The following is a 17,678-nucleotide window of genomic DNA, read 5'->3' as shown; positions in this document are numbered from 1 at the left end:
GTGCAGCAGGCCTGTGGGGTCACTGAAGGAGGATCCTGCCTTGGCCAGTCATAGAATCATTAAGGTTGGAAAAGACCTCCAAGATCATGCAGTCCAACTATCCCCTGCCACCTATATTACTTACTAAACCATATCCCCAAGTACGTCATCCGACCTTTCCTTGAACACCCCGAGGGACAGTGACCCCATCACCTCCCTGGGCGACCCAGTCCAATGCCCAACCACTCTTTCTGAGAAGAAATTTCTCCTGATTTCTAACCCGAACCTCCCCTGGTGAAGCTTGCAGCCATTCCCTCTCATCCTATGGCTAGTTACCTGCGAGACGAGGCTGACCCCCAGCTCACCACAACCTCCTTTCAGGTAGCTGTAGAGAGCAGTAAGGTGTCCCCAAGCCTCCTCCAGGCTAAACAGTCCCAGTTCCCCCACCCGCTGCTCATCAGACTTGTGTTCCGAACCCTTCAGCAGCTTCCGTTGTCCTTCTCTGGACACACTCCAGGGCCTCGATGTGTTCCTTGTAGTGAGGGGCCCAAAACTGAACCCAGGATTTGAGGTGCGGCTTTGCCAGAGCTGAGAGCTGGGGCTGGAGGGGTGTGTGTGTGGGGGGTGACCACCTCCCCATCCCTGCGGGCTACGCTACTCCTGATGCAAGCCAGGAAGCCATTGGCCTTCTAGGCCATCTGAGCAGACCCTTTATTCTCCCCCGTGTTTCCGGGGAGTGGGTGTGCGTGCAGAAGCCCTTCCCGGGGTTTGTTTCGGGGTTTTGTTTCTCCGAGTACCCCCCACCCCGCCGTGTCTGTGTCTGTGTGTGTGTCTGTGTGTGTCCCCGTGCAGCCGGAGCAGCGCGAACGAGCTCCAGAGGGAGCGCCACGCTCGCCCTTAGGCGCCTGGGACGCGACAGCAGCCGCCTGTCGCGACAGGGCTGGCCGCTCCCCGGCCGCGGAGGCGGGCCGAGGCGCCTCGGCCCACCGCGGACCCCGCCGCCTGCCTGCTCGGGCCTCAGCGCGGTCCGGTAACCGCGCCCCGGCCGGGCCCTCAGCCCCGCCCGCCCGCGGGACTCTCCTGCTTTACATTTCATATTTTTTTTTCCCAATTTTCCCCCCCTCCCCCCTTTTTTTCGCGGCTTCCTTAGGAAATGGCAGAGGCCACGTGACGGGCGGGCGCCCGGCTCCCCACGGCAAAGCTGCTGAGCCCGGTGCTGACATCAGCGGGATTTGAGAGGGGCGATGAGGGACAGCCCTGCCTCCATCTTGTTCCCAGGGGAAGAGAGGATGTGCTCAACCTTTGTATTAGACACCAGAGACTCCACAAGAGAGTCCTGTCCACCGACCGCCCCCCCCCCAAGCCCCAGCACTGTGGCTTTTGGGGTGGTGGTGTAGAATTGGATGGGAGGAGGGAAGGGGCCCAGCTGAGGACATGGGAAGCTGAGCAGCACCCGCTCCCAGACCTCTCCACCCCCTCTTTTACCTGGGGCTTGCCAGGGCCTCGCTGAACAGGGCTGAGCAGGGGCTGCTGCACCCCCACAAGTCAGGGCACACGTCAGTGCTGAGCCCGTCAACACTCATTGCAGAAATGGGCTGAAGCACCTTTAGGGGGGCTGTGGGAAGGAAAAATTCTGCAAGGAAAAAGGCCACATATACACCCCCCACCTTCTCCCCCCCCTCCCCCATTCGGTGGGTGGCTTGGGGACACCCCTCCATCACTCACTGCCTCAAAGGATGGGAAGTGATGGAGCCCACACACTTGCCTGGAAGGCTGCATCTCCCTGTGGACTGATGTCCCCAGCCCCTTCTGTGGCAGCTGAGAGCCCACACACTCATTGCAAGTCCTGCTGCTGCCCTCACCACCACTCCCAGCCCTGTTCTGTGAGGGCTGCTGCACATAGGCAGGAGATCCTGCAAGCCCTGGGCTCTGCCAGGTCCATCTCCCCACAGCAGCAGGACAAGCTCAACAAGCAGACCTTTGCCCCACAGCCATGATTTGCTTTGTTTCTCTTCTTGGATTTTGTGGTGGGTGCAGAGGGCTTCATGAACCAAGGACTGCCAATGACCTCAACGCTATCAGCATTGCTTCTCAGCACACAACAGCATGCCTGGCCCATTGTCACCTTTTGGCTTTTAAGATCCCCAAAAGTGATGAAAAACTTGATTTTTTTTACCAGGATTATAAAAAATACCCAACCCAAACCCACCCAACCCTGAGTGTGCGGTGGGCTGTTGAGCTTATCGGTGGCCATCACCCCCAGAGAGCCACCACTAGGCAGGGCCCCAGAGCAGCAGGTGCAGAGAAATGATGCAATCTTTTGGTTTTTCAGTTTATTAGCTTTTGCAACGATTTCCTTTATTGTGAGCTCTTGTGCAAACCAGCAGATAGGTACCCAGGCGTTAACACAACCAGTAACAATCCAATGCAAGGAGGGTGGCTGGTGTCCCTGGCGCACTATGGGGCAGGTGGGCTCTGATAGGGCTCAAAAAAGCCACCTAAGAGCAGATCTGGTGTCCCCAGCATGGAGGACACTGAGCCTTTCCAGTACTCCTCTCCCAGCCGGCTCTTTTAGGAAGAAAGAGAAGGGCTGATCTTCTTAAGCAAAGCTGAAAAACTTAACGTCTCTTTGGGTTAAGACATTTTGCTTCATTTTTGATGCCTGGAGTGATACCACTGCATTTCTTTCTTCCCTTGGTGGAAGGGGAAGTACATCCTGAAGAGCGAAGAGAGACCCAAGCCTTGCCCCTCAGCATGCAGAGCTGAGGACTGGCCAGACCCTGCTCTCCCAGGAGCTGGTGGGATTTCACCACCTGTTGGTTATCTCCTTTCCTCCATGCAGGTACCTTACTGATTAAGATGAAGCAATTGGGTGGTTTTGGATGGGTAGGCTGGACCCTTACCTTTCAGCCTGGGTGGGCTTATCAAGCCACAGCTTGGACACTATAGTTCACCTTTGTTAGAGCAGCTAAATCACATTTAGACCATCTGCTGCTCATGCTCAGACCTGAAGAACCAGTCTCCATCTCCCATCCCCACCTTCCCCCATGTAATGGATAAAAGCGACTCTTCACAGACCAGAAAGGGTTTATAGCATCTCCACTCTTGCTGCAGCTCAGCTGCACTCCCTGGACTGTGGTCCTGCTGAGCTTGCACAGCTCAGCTGTGGCCATCACCTGAACACCTTCACCTTTTTCTTCTTCATGTAGCCCTGTTAAAAAGCTGTTTCTCTCCTCAGCAACCACCCAAGTTATAGGAAGCTCCTGTTCCTCATGCGTCTGCCTGTGCAGCCTTTTCAGGAGGTCTGGGTGATTTGAGAAACCTCAAATGAAAGGATTTAAAGGTCACAAGATGAAACATCTTCCCCTGCTCTTCACCCCCTCCAACCACGGGACAAGCAACCTTGGGAGATGGTAAAGTTCAGCCCACTAACTCCATGACATGGACAAGCCTGAAGCATTATAGCTCCGAAGACTGAACTACCACCAGCCCTGGAATGCAGTACTCTTCCAGAGAAGCCCCATGTATTAACTTGGGAATGGCCATGAGGGTCCTAAAACAGCCAAAGCTTCTTAGATCAGCTTAAGCTGTGGGAGCACATGTAGCTAAGGCCCGAAGTACCACCTCAGGCCCCTTTAAAGTCCTGGGATGAAGGCACTTTGTACCCAAGTCCCTGACCTGAGGTCTTTCTTGTGGGAGCTGCACTACCTTCCAGATCTGATATCCTTCCACCTTTGCAGCGTCTCCTGCTCCATTTTCTAAACAAGGAAATCCCATGCAGAAGTCCACAATGACGTTACCTGGGCTGGATATCTCTTCCAAGATTCCTGCACTCTGAAGGCACTTCTTATCAGCTGGATTTTGGCTGGGAGTTGCCTTTGTCTGGCAGCACCACTCCCACTGTGACACTGTCACTCCTTTCCTTATCTCAACCTGGACTTTGGACAGAGACCAGCACTGCAGATACCTAGGCAAGGAGGAGCTGTTTATGAGGACAATTACCCACTCAGCCAAGCTCAGACTTGACTGAAACGCAGCCTAAAAGCACCAGCAGAAAAGAGCCTGGGTTTGGTTCACTGAAATCAGAAAGCTTTGCTTCAGTGGATCTCTTTGCATGGGAAAGCCTTGCGCTCCTAGCCCTGTGACCCGCGGGGGTGCCAAGTTGGAGCAAGCAGCCTGTGCCTGCCTCTCGTGAAAGGCTTTTTAGCCGTGCAGCATGGCCAGGGAGGCCACATGCTGAGTTAGGTAATGGGCCGTCACTTCCCAGGCTCTGCAGATAAACCGGCGCTGTGCTGTGGGGACAGCACAGCTGTCTGTCCCTGCACATCTGGCAGGAGCTCGCAGGGGAAGGGGCAGCCTGTAACAGCCTGGGCCCCACCGGGCTGGGCAGAGAAAGCTCCCTCAGTTCTGACAGGGAAAGCAGTGCTGGGTTTCTCCTGCTCCGACTGCAAATCAGACATGTGTCACCAGAAAGCTCCCAGCCCCTGGAAATTCAGGTCTGAGTGCTAAAGGGCAGAGTGGAGAGCTGGCCGCCACTCAGTTGTGAGAGGGGTGCAGGGCTAGGGGGGCAGCACACTTGACACACACACACACACACAACCCTGCTTCCCCCCCCCCAAACTCCCTCCCACCAGCTCTTCCTTGCAGTGTTTCCCCCCCACTCCTTTCTCCCCCTCGGGGAGCAGCGCAGGGCGGCAGCTGCAGAAGGTGTTACCGGCTCCCTGAGCACCCGGCTTACAGCAGCACTGGCCCCACAGCAGGAGGGCTGATCCAGAGGCTGGAGAGGAATCAGTCACCGACCCAGGGGAGGGAAACCCCGTTTATTTAGGCTATTTGAATTTGGCACGAACAGAACATATCACAGGAACGCACTGGAGGCTAAGGGTTTTGTTGTTGTTTTTTTTTTTTTCTTGTTCTCTACAGACATACAGGAAAACTCTATGCAACTCCCATGTACACATTACACAAAGGAAACAGCTTTAATCAACCACTGGTGAAACATGGAAGCTTTTAAGATCTTGGTAGCTGGCACAGGAATGTTCTCTACCCCCCCCCCCATACAAAAGGCATTTCAGGTCAAACTTTCTAGTAGGTGATATTTCCATGCATTTCTACAGAATTAAAGAAGCTAACAGACGAAAAGCCCAGATCAAGCCGTATTAGTCAGGCCGATTGGTTCTACTAAGTTAAATCAATAGTAATTATGGACAAATGGACCAAGTGACCAAGGACTGGGGCTGAGAGTACCACTTTTTTAAGATGTGGCTCTGTCTCATTGTACTACCCATAACTGGAGAGCTCCAATATAAGAATCTGCATTTGTAAAAGCCTCAGAAGCATCCGATCCACTAGTAAGTGTGTATTAGAGAAACTAAGATAGTTCTAAATTAAACTATGTCAAGAGAAAAGCAATTTTTATAGAATCACTCAGGCTGGAAGAGACCTCAGGACACTTCATAACAAGACTGAGCCTACAGAACAAGTGAACCTTTAAATATTATTATTACTGCACCGTGAGTTTACAAGAGAGTGGATTAGGACTATTTCTCCTGAAAAGTGTGTCTATTTTATTTCTATTTAACTTCAGAATTAGCCTTTATTAGTACTGCTCTGCAACCACAAGCACTAAGAATTTAACCCAGTTTTGGTGCCACAGGTTGCTTTAGCCTAACAAACTACAAGTTTTAAGTTTTGTATTAAACTGTTACAGGGGAAAAGTTTTTTCAGTTTGGCAGTTTGGCCAGTAGCCTCAAAAAGACTGACTGAATTTTGCTTGTTAAAATTTAGACAAGAACAGGAACCAGATTGTTCTCACCTCCCCCCTCCCATCCCATGATACACTGCTGCACTGGACCAAAATTTTTTGGGAGACCTTTAGTGTTAATCCATTGGGGAACAGTATTGGGCTGGACAACCAATGCAAATATTAATACACCAAGATAAATCCTTCGATCTGATTTATTTCGGGTTGTTTTTACATGTGAGCTACGTCTCCAAAATCTACTTTATTCTACAAGACAGCTTCCCTACAGTTAGTGAAACCCTTGCCTAGGATGGTTGCTTTATATAATTGATATATTAAAACATGGAATGCTTGTAGAGTTGTGGCACTGTATGACATCTACACGGGACTTCCTTCAAAAGCTACGACTAGGGAGCCTCCTAGCTTCTCAGCAATGCAAGCTCGGTTGAGGTCCTCTGGCCCATTTGCTTGGCATTCATGCTTTATGCCTAAAAAAAGAGGCAAAACACTCAATAATGCAGTATTTCAACATGCTGGTAATCAATCAAAGAAACATACTTGGTAGTAATATTAGAGGGTGGCAATCAGGTCACTCAAGCAGGCAAGTCCTGCCTTAGCTTGGGAATTTGGATGGTTCTCCCCTGTTATGCCACAGGGGACATCTGGCTAGACACCAAATATCAACACAGAGATGTTAGGGAGAAAGTTTTCACTAGATCAGTGCTCAGACTTTTCAATGCAGGCTCTCTTATGAGTGAAATCTCTCATTCCTAGTGTTACCCTGGATATGGCAGCTGAGGGAGCTGCACACAAGCACACTAAGGTGGCTGATTCTTCTGCTGGCTTTGGAGAGGTGGGTGAAAGACTCAGGGTGAGAACCTGAGACATAGATACTGGGAAGACTTAGCTGGTCTAAGGGATACAGTTTCTTTGTATGGTGGGCAGGGAACCTAAACCAAGGGGAAAAAAGCAGTTTCTTCAGGATTTCTGTTTTCAACTTCCACACGTGCAGCATACAGCATACAGTACCCCTGGGTAGTTCCAATCCACTTGTCCCATGAAGGCAGGCACTGCTGCACAAGGATCCTGTCAGTCCCGCACACTGCAAGGTTTTGGCTCAGTGCAACGTGGGGAAGGGAAGGGGCAGAGGGAGGAGGAGCAGTGCTATCTAGCTACGAGCTAGACTTAGGAATGACCAACTTAGGAAATTTCTGAATGCTGCAGCAAGGTGTTTACTCCTTGGTTAATGGTGTCCGACAGGCAGAACTCAGCTTTACTTGCCTGCTTGGGGATGCAATACCTTATGAACTGAGTAATCGCATCTCTAAATCAAGTGAATTGTTAATTATTACTACTACAGCACAGTAAATTTAGGAGATTGTGTATTTCAACAGACACAGGGCTGAAATTCCTTTGCCACAGAGGCAGCTCTGCAAAAATTTCAGCTCTGTGTTATGAATCTAACTGTTTCTAGCCTGTACGGTGCAGATGTGCTGCTCAGTACAGAACAGCTATGGTGTCATACATTGCAAAGCCTGCTCCTGTCCTGAGCACAGTTCTAGTGCCTCTCAAAATCACTCTCAGACAATGTAAGTTTTAGCCAGAGCTCATTTTAGCTCTGTCACAGGACATTTCACCTGTGAAGTACTTACCTCTCGCTAGTATCTAAAAAAAAAACAAACCCCAAACCAAACCACCCACAAAAAGCAACCCAAACCAATTAACCAACAGAAGCAGCCTTGATGTGTCAGCATTCAAAGGGCACGGCACAACTAGGCGTGTTAGCTGTATTACGTACCTTGAAACTTCTTTTTGATTGCGTCCTTGGAGCTTGCGTAGATCATCTTACTTTTGAGAGGTGCTTGTTCTGGTGCCCTAGTGGGATACACCAAAGAGAGTGCACTTTAGTGACATTTACTATCCAGCATAGACAGAAGCAGTATCCAACTGATTATGAACAAGTGAAACATGTATTTGTGGCACGGAATACAGGCATCAGGCTGCCTGGCTCACTTTAAGCCTGCCATCTCGCCAGCCTGGGCAATACAAGTGCTCAGAGACCTCACCCACAGTGCTTGGACTGCACGTTAGGAATGAGTGAGTTGAGAAGATGGCTTACCACAAGAAAAACATCAGCTCTTCCTTTTTGGATTCCTTGGTCTCGAAGCTTGCATCATACAAGGCATAACGGCAATCCTTCTCGGGAAGCATCTGCACAAAGTGCTTGAAAGGGTCGGTAACTGTTACACCGACATCTCCCACCAGAATCTCTTTGCCTTCCTCCACAATAATGCACTTTTTGTCTGGACTGAGGCAGAAGATGACAGCCTTCTTCCTCTTCTTAATTTCCTCAGGCGTAGAGCACTTCCGGACTTTCATGTCATAGAAGATGCGGCATACCTCATCGGCCACTTGTACTCCAGATGCCTGCAACGACAAGAGCAGAGACCTTTAGGGTTACCACCACCAATTTTCACAGCTACATTACTGCACTGCCTTAAATACCAGGCTAGAAGATAACTGATACTGGTAAGAGTTACCAGTGGCCTGAGAGTCTCGTCAGAAAAGGCTGCAGGCCCTCTTTTTCCCGGCCAAGTAAAGAATCTGGAGTCTCAAGGCTAACCACAGCCAGCTGCCAAACCAAAACTATTCCAGAGAAGGGACAATCCTACTTGTATTAGAACACTGTTTTGGGGCAGTTTTACATGCATGTCCACCCCTTGTCCTCTGAGACTCAGTTGCGGCAGATCCTTTGGCATTGCAGCAGCTTAATTTTGTTACACGTTTCAGGCTGGCCAGACCATCAAGCCCACAAGGTTCTTCTCTTCAAAGCTTCCTAGCCATTCCTAGCAGGCAGTTTTAGTAACAGAGACAAAACATAGCCAAATTCCTTGCTTGTCACACGGATTAGGTTTAGACATCAAGAGATGTAAGCAGGGTACTAGGACTGCACTGGCAGTTTTTAGCTGAACAAGCCAAATTTCAGAAGTTGCCCTGAATTCAGTGTTTTAAAGGGGGAACTTACAAGCCTAACAGTTAAAAAGCGCCTACTTCCCAGCAGTTCCTCCACCAGTTTTTAAAGCAAGCTGCCTGCATTTTCAAGTATTTTTCTTTACTTTCCCCTGGAAGTCTGATGAATTCTAGTTACCTTGTGGTATTACAGCTGGTACAGGGGGGAATAAGAGGTGCAGATGCAGCATTATCAATCTAACGTTGAAGGCAGCTGCATGGAATAAGGAGGACAAGACCTAGCAAGAACGACAAGAGGCTGAACTGCATTTTCAGTCTGCTGCTTTTTTTGGGAACAAAAAAAAAAAAAGTAGCAGCAGGATAGGAGCATTTGTGCCTGAGCTTTTTGTTCTGAGTGCAGCAAAGTTGGAGAGTTTAAAAGCAGCTGTGGAATAACGAATACTGCAAATATAAGAAGCTATACTGGCCAGGAGACACTGCTGGAAGGACATTCCAGCCAGAGCAGTAAAGACTGAACTGAAGCCTGTCCAAAACTCATCTATCTGTTCTAAATGCTGCATGTGGTGTAAACAGTGAGATTCCTTTCTAATACTGCTTTTTCCCCACTGGTTTTTGGTCTTCTAAATTCAAATATTATCCTCAGATATGGCAATTCATATCTCAGAAAGAAAATCACCCTCCTCCCTCTGTGTAAACTGCCACACGTCACCGTTACAATCAGTCAGCAGGACTAAACAGTCAGGTAAAGCATCATACGAGACACACCAAGTGGGAAGGACTAAAGGTTGTCCTTCGTTTTGTTTTCCTTAAGGCTCAACCCCGATACCTGTGCTCAGTGGATTCAGTCTGTGGGGGACATTGTACCTTGTCAGGGCAGAAATGCTGTAAAGGAATAGCAGAGTCCAGATGTAAATCAGGAAGATGAGTGGTGAAGGGGAACTGCTTAGTGCTAGCTTTCAGACAGGCTGTCCTTGAGAGAGTGCTATCAACTGGACTACTAAATGTGTGCTGCCCTCTCTTGCCTGTTCTCAAAGCCTTGACCAGCGCCTGCCATGCAGGACCTCAGATGAGCTCAAACTCTCTTTTTCCTACCAATGTCTCTTCTTCTGTAACTTCTGGTGTCTGGCATGGCTTTACTATCCCAGTGAAGTGAGGTGGCACAGCTGGCAGAGGCTCTTACCATGGAGCCCAGCATCTAGATCTTGGAAGCGCTGGTCATGGAAAACCAGGGCAATCTCATACAGCGGTGAATTTGAGACAGCAGCTTTTCTGTAGCATGGAGAACAGTGCCCTTAACTCAGATACAAGGGGACTTCCCTCAAGATCCCTTGCACTTACTTTGGGACAGGAGAACAGGGAACAAGTCACTGTATCTTAGCTGCCTGGCAGGGAGCCACTCCTCTACGTATCTCAAATAAGGCAAGGAAAGTAAGCAGAGTAAGCCCATTCCAGGATAAATTCAGGCAAAAGTGCAAACATCGACTCAAACTGACTCATTCCTATGTCACCTACTCCTTGTGACAGGACTGCACTTTGTCAGAGTGTAATTGAGAACTAATGAGGAATAAAGGTCTTTCTCCTCCCATTCCTGTGATTGGTGTAGGCAAGAGCTCCTTGAGAAGAGTCTAAATAATACAAGGTTCCCCTGATAAAGCAAGCAGTCCAGTGACAAGAACCATCACATTAATCACTAGGATATATCCATAGTGAGCACAAAACCTTTTTCTCCTCCCCTGAGGTTTGTCTTCTAACTAATGGCACCTCAGAGCTGACAAGAGGCATTAAAACTCAGTTTTGGTCACAACCCCCCAAGATTCTAAGTAAAAAGTGCTTGGAACACCTGACCTAGCATAGGAATGAGTCTTGCAATGGCATAATCCTATCAGCTAATTCTACCTTTGTCAATTCCAAGACAACCACAACAACTAATTCCCCTGCACCAATTCCTGTGGCTGAGTTAACTCTGAGAGAGACAGAAGCAAGCAGCAGGAACGGAGCTGCAGGCTGATGCAAACTGTGCAGTCAAGAGCATACTCTTGTGCTACTGCACAGCCAGAAACGTGTCTCCCAGTCGGGAAACAAGTTGTTTCCTTATAAAGAAAATGAACACTGCTGGCAAGTCAGTTCAAATTCCAAAAATGTTGAGCGTATTTAGTCTGGAAACTCAAAATTCACTGTTAAACTGCAGCTGACAGTTGGGGCTGACCAGAAGCCGAAGGGACAATAGTAAGAATGGATTTTTTAGCTTTCCAAAGCAAAAGGCTGGCACTACTCCTTTTCACAGCTGCTGTACAACCCCTGGATTCATCACACAGGCTGACATTAGCAGCCATTATATCAGTGCAGACAATGCAGATTTGTTCCAACTGAGAAAACCTTATAGCTGTGTCACAGTATGGGTTGAAACAAACTCATAAAGACCTGGTGCAACTAATTGCTTCCAAAAAGAGGACCTCATTTTGTAACTGTAGGACTCCCTCTTCAAGCCCAGCTTCATGAACATCCTTAAAAAGGAAAAAACCCACCAAAACATCCCCATTTGTTGTAAGACAGTTGAAACTATTCTGTGTAAGGCAGCAACAGGATGACTTTTAAGAGCACTGCAACAAGGAGAAATGACACACTCATAAATACATGTCCTCAATCAACATTTCAACTGTGCCTGATGATTTGTCCAGAAGAATAGCTGGTGAGAAGTCTCCACCCCACCAGCAATGACAGAACCAACATTTGTTAGTCTGGATTGTCTCTCTTTGTCCCAATCTCAGAGGATTTGATACAGCAAGTCCATTCTATTTTGGGTATTCTGGCTTGCATGCTGTAGGGCTACAACAGCTAGCCTGGTTTTGTTCCTTTTTCAGCGTGAAAGCAAGTTATCCAATTCATGGGTGGCTCATTAAGCAGCACACATTGCAGGTACTTGCAAGACAACAAAATATCACCAATGGATGGCTGTGTAAGGAACAGATCAACCCCCTAGCACAGACACCACCAACTTAAAACCATTATCAGGACATAACTGCAGAGAGAAGAAAACAGACAAGTAGCCAGCCTGTTTCAGTGGGTGCCAAGGACCTTAACTGCAGGGCCTGTGAACCTGGCTGAAGTAAGGCAGGCACCTCATTATCAGATGGGAAAACGATGCCAGTACAGCACATTCAGGGAGACATTCAGGTGAGAATGGACACAGTAAGTTCCTCTTGAGGGAGTCCTCCCCGGAATTACTGCAAAGGCGGCATCCCTCGTGGGCAGCAGCGTTGCCTCACACATTATTCTGGAGCACACACACACACACCAGCAGGCACATGAGGTAATGGTTGCATTAAATGCCTCGTCAGCATGCGCTGCAGTAACACAGCGGCTCTTATTCCCTACACAAAGCCAGCGTTCCGGCCTTAAGTGCAGAGCACTGCACAAGCCTTGCGAGAGCAGAATGCCGTCCCTACACAGGGCAGCCCGAAGAGAGAGAGCCTTGTGTCTAGCTGGCTAACAACCGCCAGAGCCATCCCCAGCTGCCTCCACTAACAGCTTCCAACGTTTTGCCTCCATTGCCAACTACTCAACAACTGAAATTTAACCTAAATGGGGGAAAAGACTGAAGAATAATCCAAAGCTTTTTCAAGAAAACTCCTGTATACAGAAAGCCATTTCAGGAGACACATGCCAGGCACCTGATAAACTGGATTTGTAGCAAGCCTGCACTGAAAGGCAACACTGACACGATGGATTTCTCCTCCTCTTTTGTTAGGAAGCGCTGTGAACTCCAGTATTTTCCTTAAATATTTAAAATATTTTACCTAAGCAAAGTCTTTGTTCCCTCCTCAACTGTAAGACAGGCAATAAAACCTTTAAACTAATGACTTAGTTTGCCTCAAGACAACTTTGAGGGACTAAATTTGGTTTTTAAAGCACTGACAACTTTACAGCCTAGGCTTTCTTTGCCACTATCAGAAATTAAGAGCCCTCCACAGCAGTGCCTGCGCATGCATTATCCACAGAGACGTTTCAAGAACCAGTTCTTGACTTGTTTTGTTTGGGAACCATGCACACACACTGTATACACCAGCATGAACCATCCACAGCTACTCAAGTGGAAACTTTTGCTTCTTGGAAAAGCATCATCAATTTTTCCAGAATTTGACACCAAGAACTTATTAAAGTATGCCTTGTTTAATTGCAAAGGCAGATTCGGGAACGCTGTGCCCCCATGTTTGCTATTTGCGTTACTGCCATGTAGTTGGTTCTGTTTCTTCAGCTTTCTTGCTCCTCTGTGCTTGGCATGCCATCCTTCCTATCTACCCCCAAAATTCCCTGCCACTGCCAGAACTGCCTGTGGAACCATGTGGCATTTCCATCTGACTCAGTAATGTCTCACAGTACATCTCCTCAACGAGTATTTTTTTCAATTAAACCTATTACCACCCAACTGTTCTGGGGCAGCAACATCCACAAAGCTGTCCCTTTACACTGCCACACAATACCCTGGGGACCATCATCAAGCACCAAGCACCAAGACCTCAAAGGGAAAAACTAAGCCAAGTTAGTTGTGAGAGCACCTAGCAGAACAGGAGGATCACAGAGCCTGGCTGCAGCTAACAGACCAGCAGAAAACTTTGCCAAACCAGGCCTCTGAAAAGGCATCAGCTATAGCCAAGAAGATGGGTGAAAATCTTAAATACTGCTTGGCTTTTAATCTGTTGTTTGAGCACTCAAGAAAACCCTGTATCAACATCCCCTATTTTATTGTAGGAAAGGAGGCAATGCGTGGAGCGACTACTTTAATTCACCCCAAAGACCAGCACCAGTGTGGGAACACCCGTGACTTCCCAAGTCCCAGCAGGCCCATGTCCTCTGCTACCTACAGCTGGACAAGCACCTCAGTTTACACTGTGCATCTGAAAGTCCAAAGCTTCAATTCAGATCTGAAGTGTGATAGGAAACAACTAACTGCCTTTTTACTGCTGTTGTGCAAGAGGCCATTATTTGCACACCATAAAGCAGCAAGAGACAGAGTTATTTGCATATCACTTGTAGGCAGATCTTGGCCAGCTAGACTCAAGTTTTGTATTTTCCATTATTTGGTCTCTTTTTTTATGGAAAAGAATTAAAACTCTAGTATCGAGATTTCCCCCCCCCCCCGCCAGTAAGAAAGGTTATGAAGCTAGATGAAGAGAGATGAGTAAGAAAGCAATTTTTTAAAAAGCACCAAAAAAAGCCTCCCTTGAATTCCTGGAGGTCATTTCCTCAGCTTTCAGCCAAAGAGGAAATCATCACCTTCGTTGAGCTACCATGAAGTTCACTCTTGATAAAATTACCAAGGTGGGTAGAACAGGCAATGCAGGCAGAAGGCAACCACAGCAGCAGCGCTGCTGAAAAACAGGAACTGTGGTAGCCAGGAGGAAGGCAGAAGTTTTGAGTTAGTACCCATTCTTGTGTTGAAATACATCTTTTTAAGGTAATGCGGGCCTAAGCTGGTACACAACAGGCCTCCAGCAGGAAAGCAAAGCTTCTTAGAAACCCATTCAGCATGGAAATCAGCTATTATGAGACCAAGTGTCCCTAAGAATTTTCTTGTGGCCCTCCTCCAGGCACCTACAGCAACCTACAGCTTAAACCTCACCCTTGAAAACAGGCTTCGGAGGCCTGCTCTGGGCACCCCAGATACTGGTTTCTGAGGTACCCTTCCTGCAGATGGCTGTGACTACAGAACAGTCAGGCCAGCAAAAGGCTCGGAACAGCTTTACATGCAAGTTCTGGCTGTCTGCAGGCTCTCCCGCATGAGATCGCTTAGGTCAGCCCTTGCTCCCAGCAGGAGCCTCTTGATAGTGATATTCTGACAAGGCAAGCAGGAACAAGCCAGACACCCACACTACCAATTGTCATGAGGCTGTCATCTTGTATATGAGGCATATGTACCTTGTAATTACACAGATTTGGGAATAGCATTGACTAACAACCAAGAAAAATAATTTGCACGGTCCTCCAAAGACCATGGACTCATTTAATCCCATAGCAAAGAAGCTGAACCTTGTGGCAAGACACAAAAGCAGAAAACCCAACGCTCTTTTGAGCCAAATGATGCCCTCCCGCTGGCATTACTGTACTTTGCCAGAAGGCCTACACTCTTTGCCCAAAAGCAAGTTTGTCTGCAGCAAGTGGAAAAGCATCTTAAAAAAGCCAACCCAGACCTTGTTCCAAAAAGGAGATCGCTATGAGAAACGCTAGCTTTGACTGACTGGGGAATTCTCTGGTTCCGAAGCAAGATGAAGCCTGACACACGCAGTAGTCATTCTAAACTAGGTTTGCGTACTGCAGAGGTGGTAGCTAGCTTGTTCAGACAAGCCTATTTTAAACAAGAGCTGCAAGTCTTGTCAGACTTTCAGCAGCTTTGTCTGTAACTCCCATTCGCCGGTCTGCAGCGTGGAGCAGAGCTATAGATGCTTCAGCTCAGGCGTTACAGGAAGCAGGGAGATTAGTAGCATATCCGACGGGTTTACACATAAGAAAAGTTTATTTACTTGATTTATCACATGCCCAAGAAACTAACGGTAAATACCACGGGAAGGCCTCAACACGTAACCCCTCTACTAAAGGCAAATAACTGAAGCAACTCTGCCAAAGCACCCAAATGTTTGTTGCAGGACAAGTGCTTCTGCATGACTCCAGCAAAAACAGGCCAGCAGTTAAAGCGGTATGAGCAGATAATGCAAGTGAATTTGTCGGTCTTAGTAGCTCAAGTTAAATGGAGATGCAGGGTTTTAGTGCAGGCACACCGACAGAAAATAAACCACCATGTAACAGCTGTGGGGTCTATTCCACCCCATTTATGAAAGGGGTCCCCTGGCTTTTTTCTTTTTTGGGGGCGGGGGGGGGGAAGCCAAAAAAAAGGGCAAATCAATGTGTATATTAAAGACATCCCTGTGTTTCCAGTAATGATTCTTCTCTGTGCAAAGCAGCAAGACAAAAATCTCGAGCCCTTGCAGCAAGCACCTTAAAATTTAAGCTTCTTTGAGCCGTCGTTGCAAAAGCCGTTTGTTACAACCAGCGTTTTCCTTCCGCCGGGTTTGTTTCTCCCCTTTTGTCTGCTACCAGGGCTGCTGACTCCAGCCGGGCCCGGTGAAGGGCGGCCTGGCCCCGAGAGGCCGCGCACCGGGCCGGCTGAGGCGGGCAGCCGTCCTCTCGCCTCAGTCGCCCCGCTCCGCCAAGCAGCTGCCGCCGTTTTCTAGGCCAGGCCCGAACCCCCTCGCCTTTGGGGAAGATGGCTCCCGCCCGGGGCCGGATGCGGCTGAAGCCGCGCTTCCTCCCCAGTGGGGCAGCCCCCAGGCCGCCGTGGGAGGAGGGAGCTCCCACCGCCCCCCGTGGCCTTTCTGCCAGGCTGCGACCTTCCCCCCCCCCACGCAGCCCCTCGCGTGGGGGGAGCCGCTGCCGCCACCCCTCCTCCCCTTACCCTCCCCCCCCACCCCGGCCGCGCCCTGCGGCATGGGGAGGGGCGCGCATCGCCCCGCGGCGGACGCCGCCGCCACCGCGCCCCCCCACCCCCTCCCCCGCCTTCCCGGCTCTTCCCGCCTCGCTCGCTCTCCTCGCCGCCCCAACCCCCACCTCGGGCGAAATGGACGCGGCCGCCCCTAGCGCCTGTGTGCGGCGCGGAACGTACCATCGCCTCACAGGGGGAGGACGAAGGAGGGAAGACAGTTCCATCCAAGAGGGGGAAGTAACCTTCCGCCGCCTCATGGCGGGATGGGTGGGGGGAGGGGGGGTGGGGGGGGAAGGGAGGAGAACGGATCCGCCGCCTGAAGCTCGAAGGCCAAGGGAAAGAACTGGGGGAGGATAGGAAGGAACGGGGAGCGCGATAGCACCGTGCCGCCAGGCACAGCGGCGGCACCGGCCGGAGCCCAGGCCGGGATGCGGCGGGCGGTACCAACCGCCCCCCTCCCCCCGTTCCCCGGGGATGCAGACGGAGGAGAGGGGGAGGGGGAGAAGCGCAACGGCCCGCGCATCCCCGCTCCCCCGGCGGCGCCCGGCTCCCTACCATGGTGTCGGCGGGGCGCGGCGAAGCGGCGGAGCGCGGTGCGGCAGCTGCTGCTCCCTTCGGATGCTGGGCGCGGCGCGGACTCCGGCAGCAGGAAGGGAAGCGGCGAGGGCGCGAGCCGGGCGGAAACGCTGCCGACGTCACGGCCGCCGTGCCCGGAGGAGGAAGCGGTTGCTATGGTGGGAGCCCTGCGTGGCAACGCCCCGGACCTCTCCTCCCCCACCCTGCCCGGCTCCGCGCGCGCGCGCCCGCCCACCCGCACCCGGGGGGGAGGGAGGGGAGGGAGGGGAGGGGAACCCACGCACCCACAGAACGCGCGCCCCCCCCCCGCCCCCCGCCTTTTCCTTCCCGCCCGGCCAAGGAGGTGGTCTGCCCAATCACAGAGGGCAGCCCCGGCTGATTGACGGCGGCCACGCGCCGGCCGGCCAATGGCGGCGGCTCCCTTGCGAGGCGGGGCGGGACTACCTGCCCCAAGGTGTGCCTCGGGGGAAGGGCGGGGAGGCGCCGAGGGGAGAGTTGGGGGCCTGAGGGAACCCGGAGGGAAGGGGCGGGGGTGAGGCGTCGAAGGGGGTCTGAGGCAGTTCCGAGGGGGCGGGGGAGGGAAGGAAATCAAGGGAGGGTGTGGGGGGGAGTCGGGGGAGGGGAGCAGGGAGAGGGGGGCAGGGAGAGGGGGGCACTGGTCCTGAGGCGAGCGGGACCCTGCGGCGGCCCTGCAGAGCGCGGGTGGGGGCGGGGCGGGCCGGGGAGCTGTGGAAGGGGAAGCGCGGGGCTCTGCTCTCGCTGCGGCTTCGGTCTGGTGGTTGGTTTTCTTGCGGGGGGGGGGGGGGGTGTTGGTTTTTTTTTTGCTTAATACCTACTTTGGTGCGATCTCAGCCAGGCACTCCTGATTGGCCCGGGCCGCCGCGCTCGCTGCAGGAAGCCCGGCGCAGTTAGTTCTTCCCGGCGGCAGCGGCACCG

The 17,678-nt window shown here is 50.9% G+C and overlaps 1 protein-coding gene across 1 annotated transcript; it reads right to left on the bottom strand.

The window, feature by feature from the left end:
- Positions 1-4,779: 4,779 nt before the first annotated feature.
- On the bottom strand, positions 4,780-16,854 carry DSTN (destrin, actin depolymerizing factor). Its single transcript, XM_084261306.1, has 4 exons — positions 16,722-16,854; positions 7,842-8,149; positions 7,521-7,597; positions 4,780-6,210 (listed from the first exon to the last, which is right to left on the bottom strand). The coding sequence occupies exons 1-4, from the start codon at positions 16,722-16,724 to the stop codon at positions 6,101-6,103; spliced, it is 498 nt and encodes a 165-aa protein (XP_084117432.1). The 5' UTR covers positions 16,725-16,854; the 3' UTR covers positions 4,780-6,100.
- Positions 16,855-17,678: the final 824 nt, after the last annotated feature.

The sequence above is a fragment of the Gallinula chloropus genome (genome assembly GCF_964237585.1).
Source record: "Gallinula chloropus genome assembly, chromosome: 3".
Classification (NCBI taxonomy): domain Eukaryota; kingdom Metazoa; phylum Chordata; class Aves; order Gruiformes; family Rallidae; genus Gallinula; species Gallinula chloropus.
Note: the sequence above shows the minus strand (reverse complement) of the source record. Positions and strands in the feature narration are given on the sequence as shown.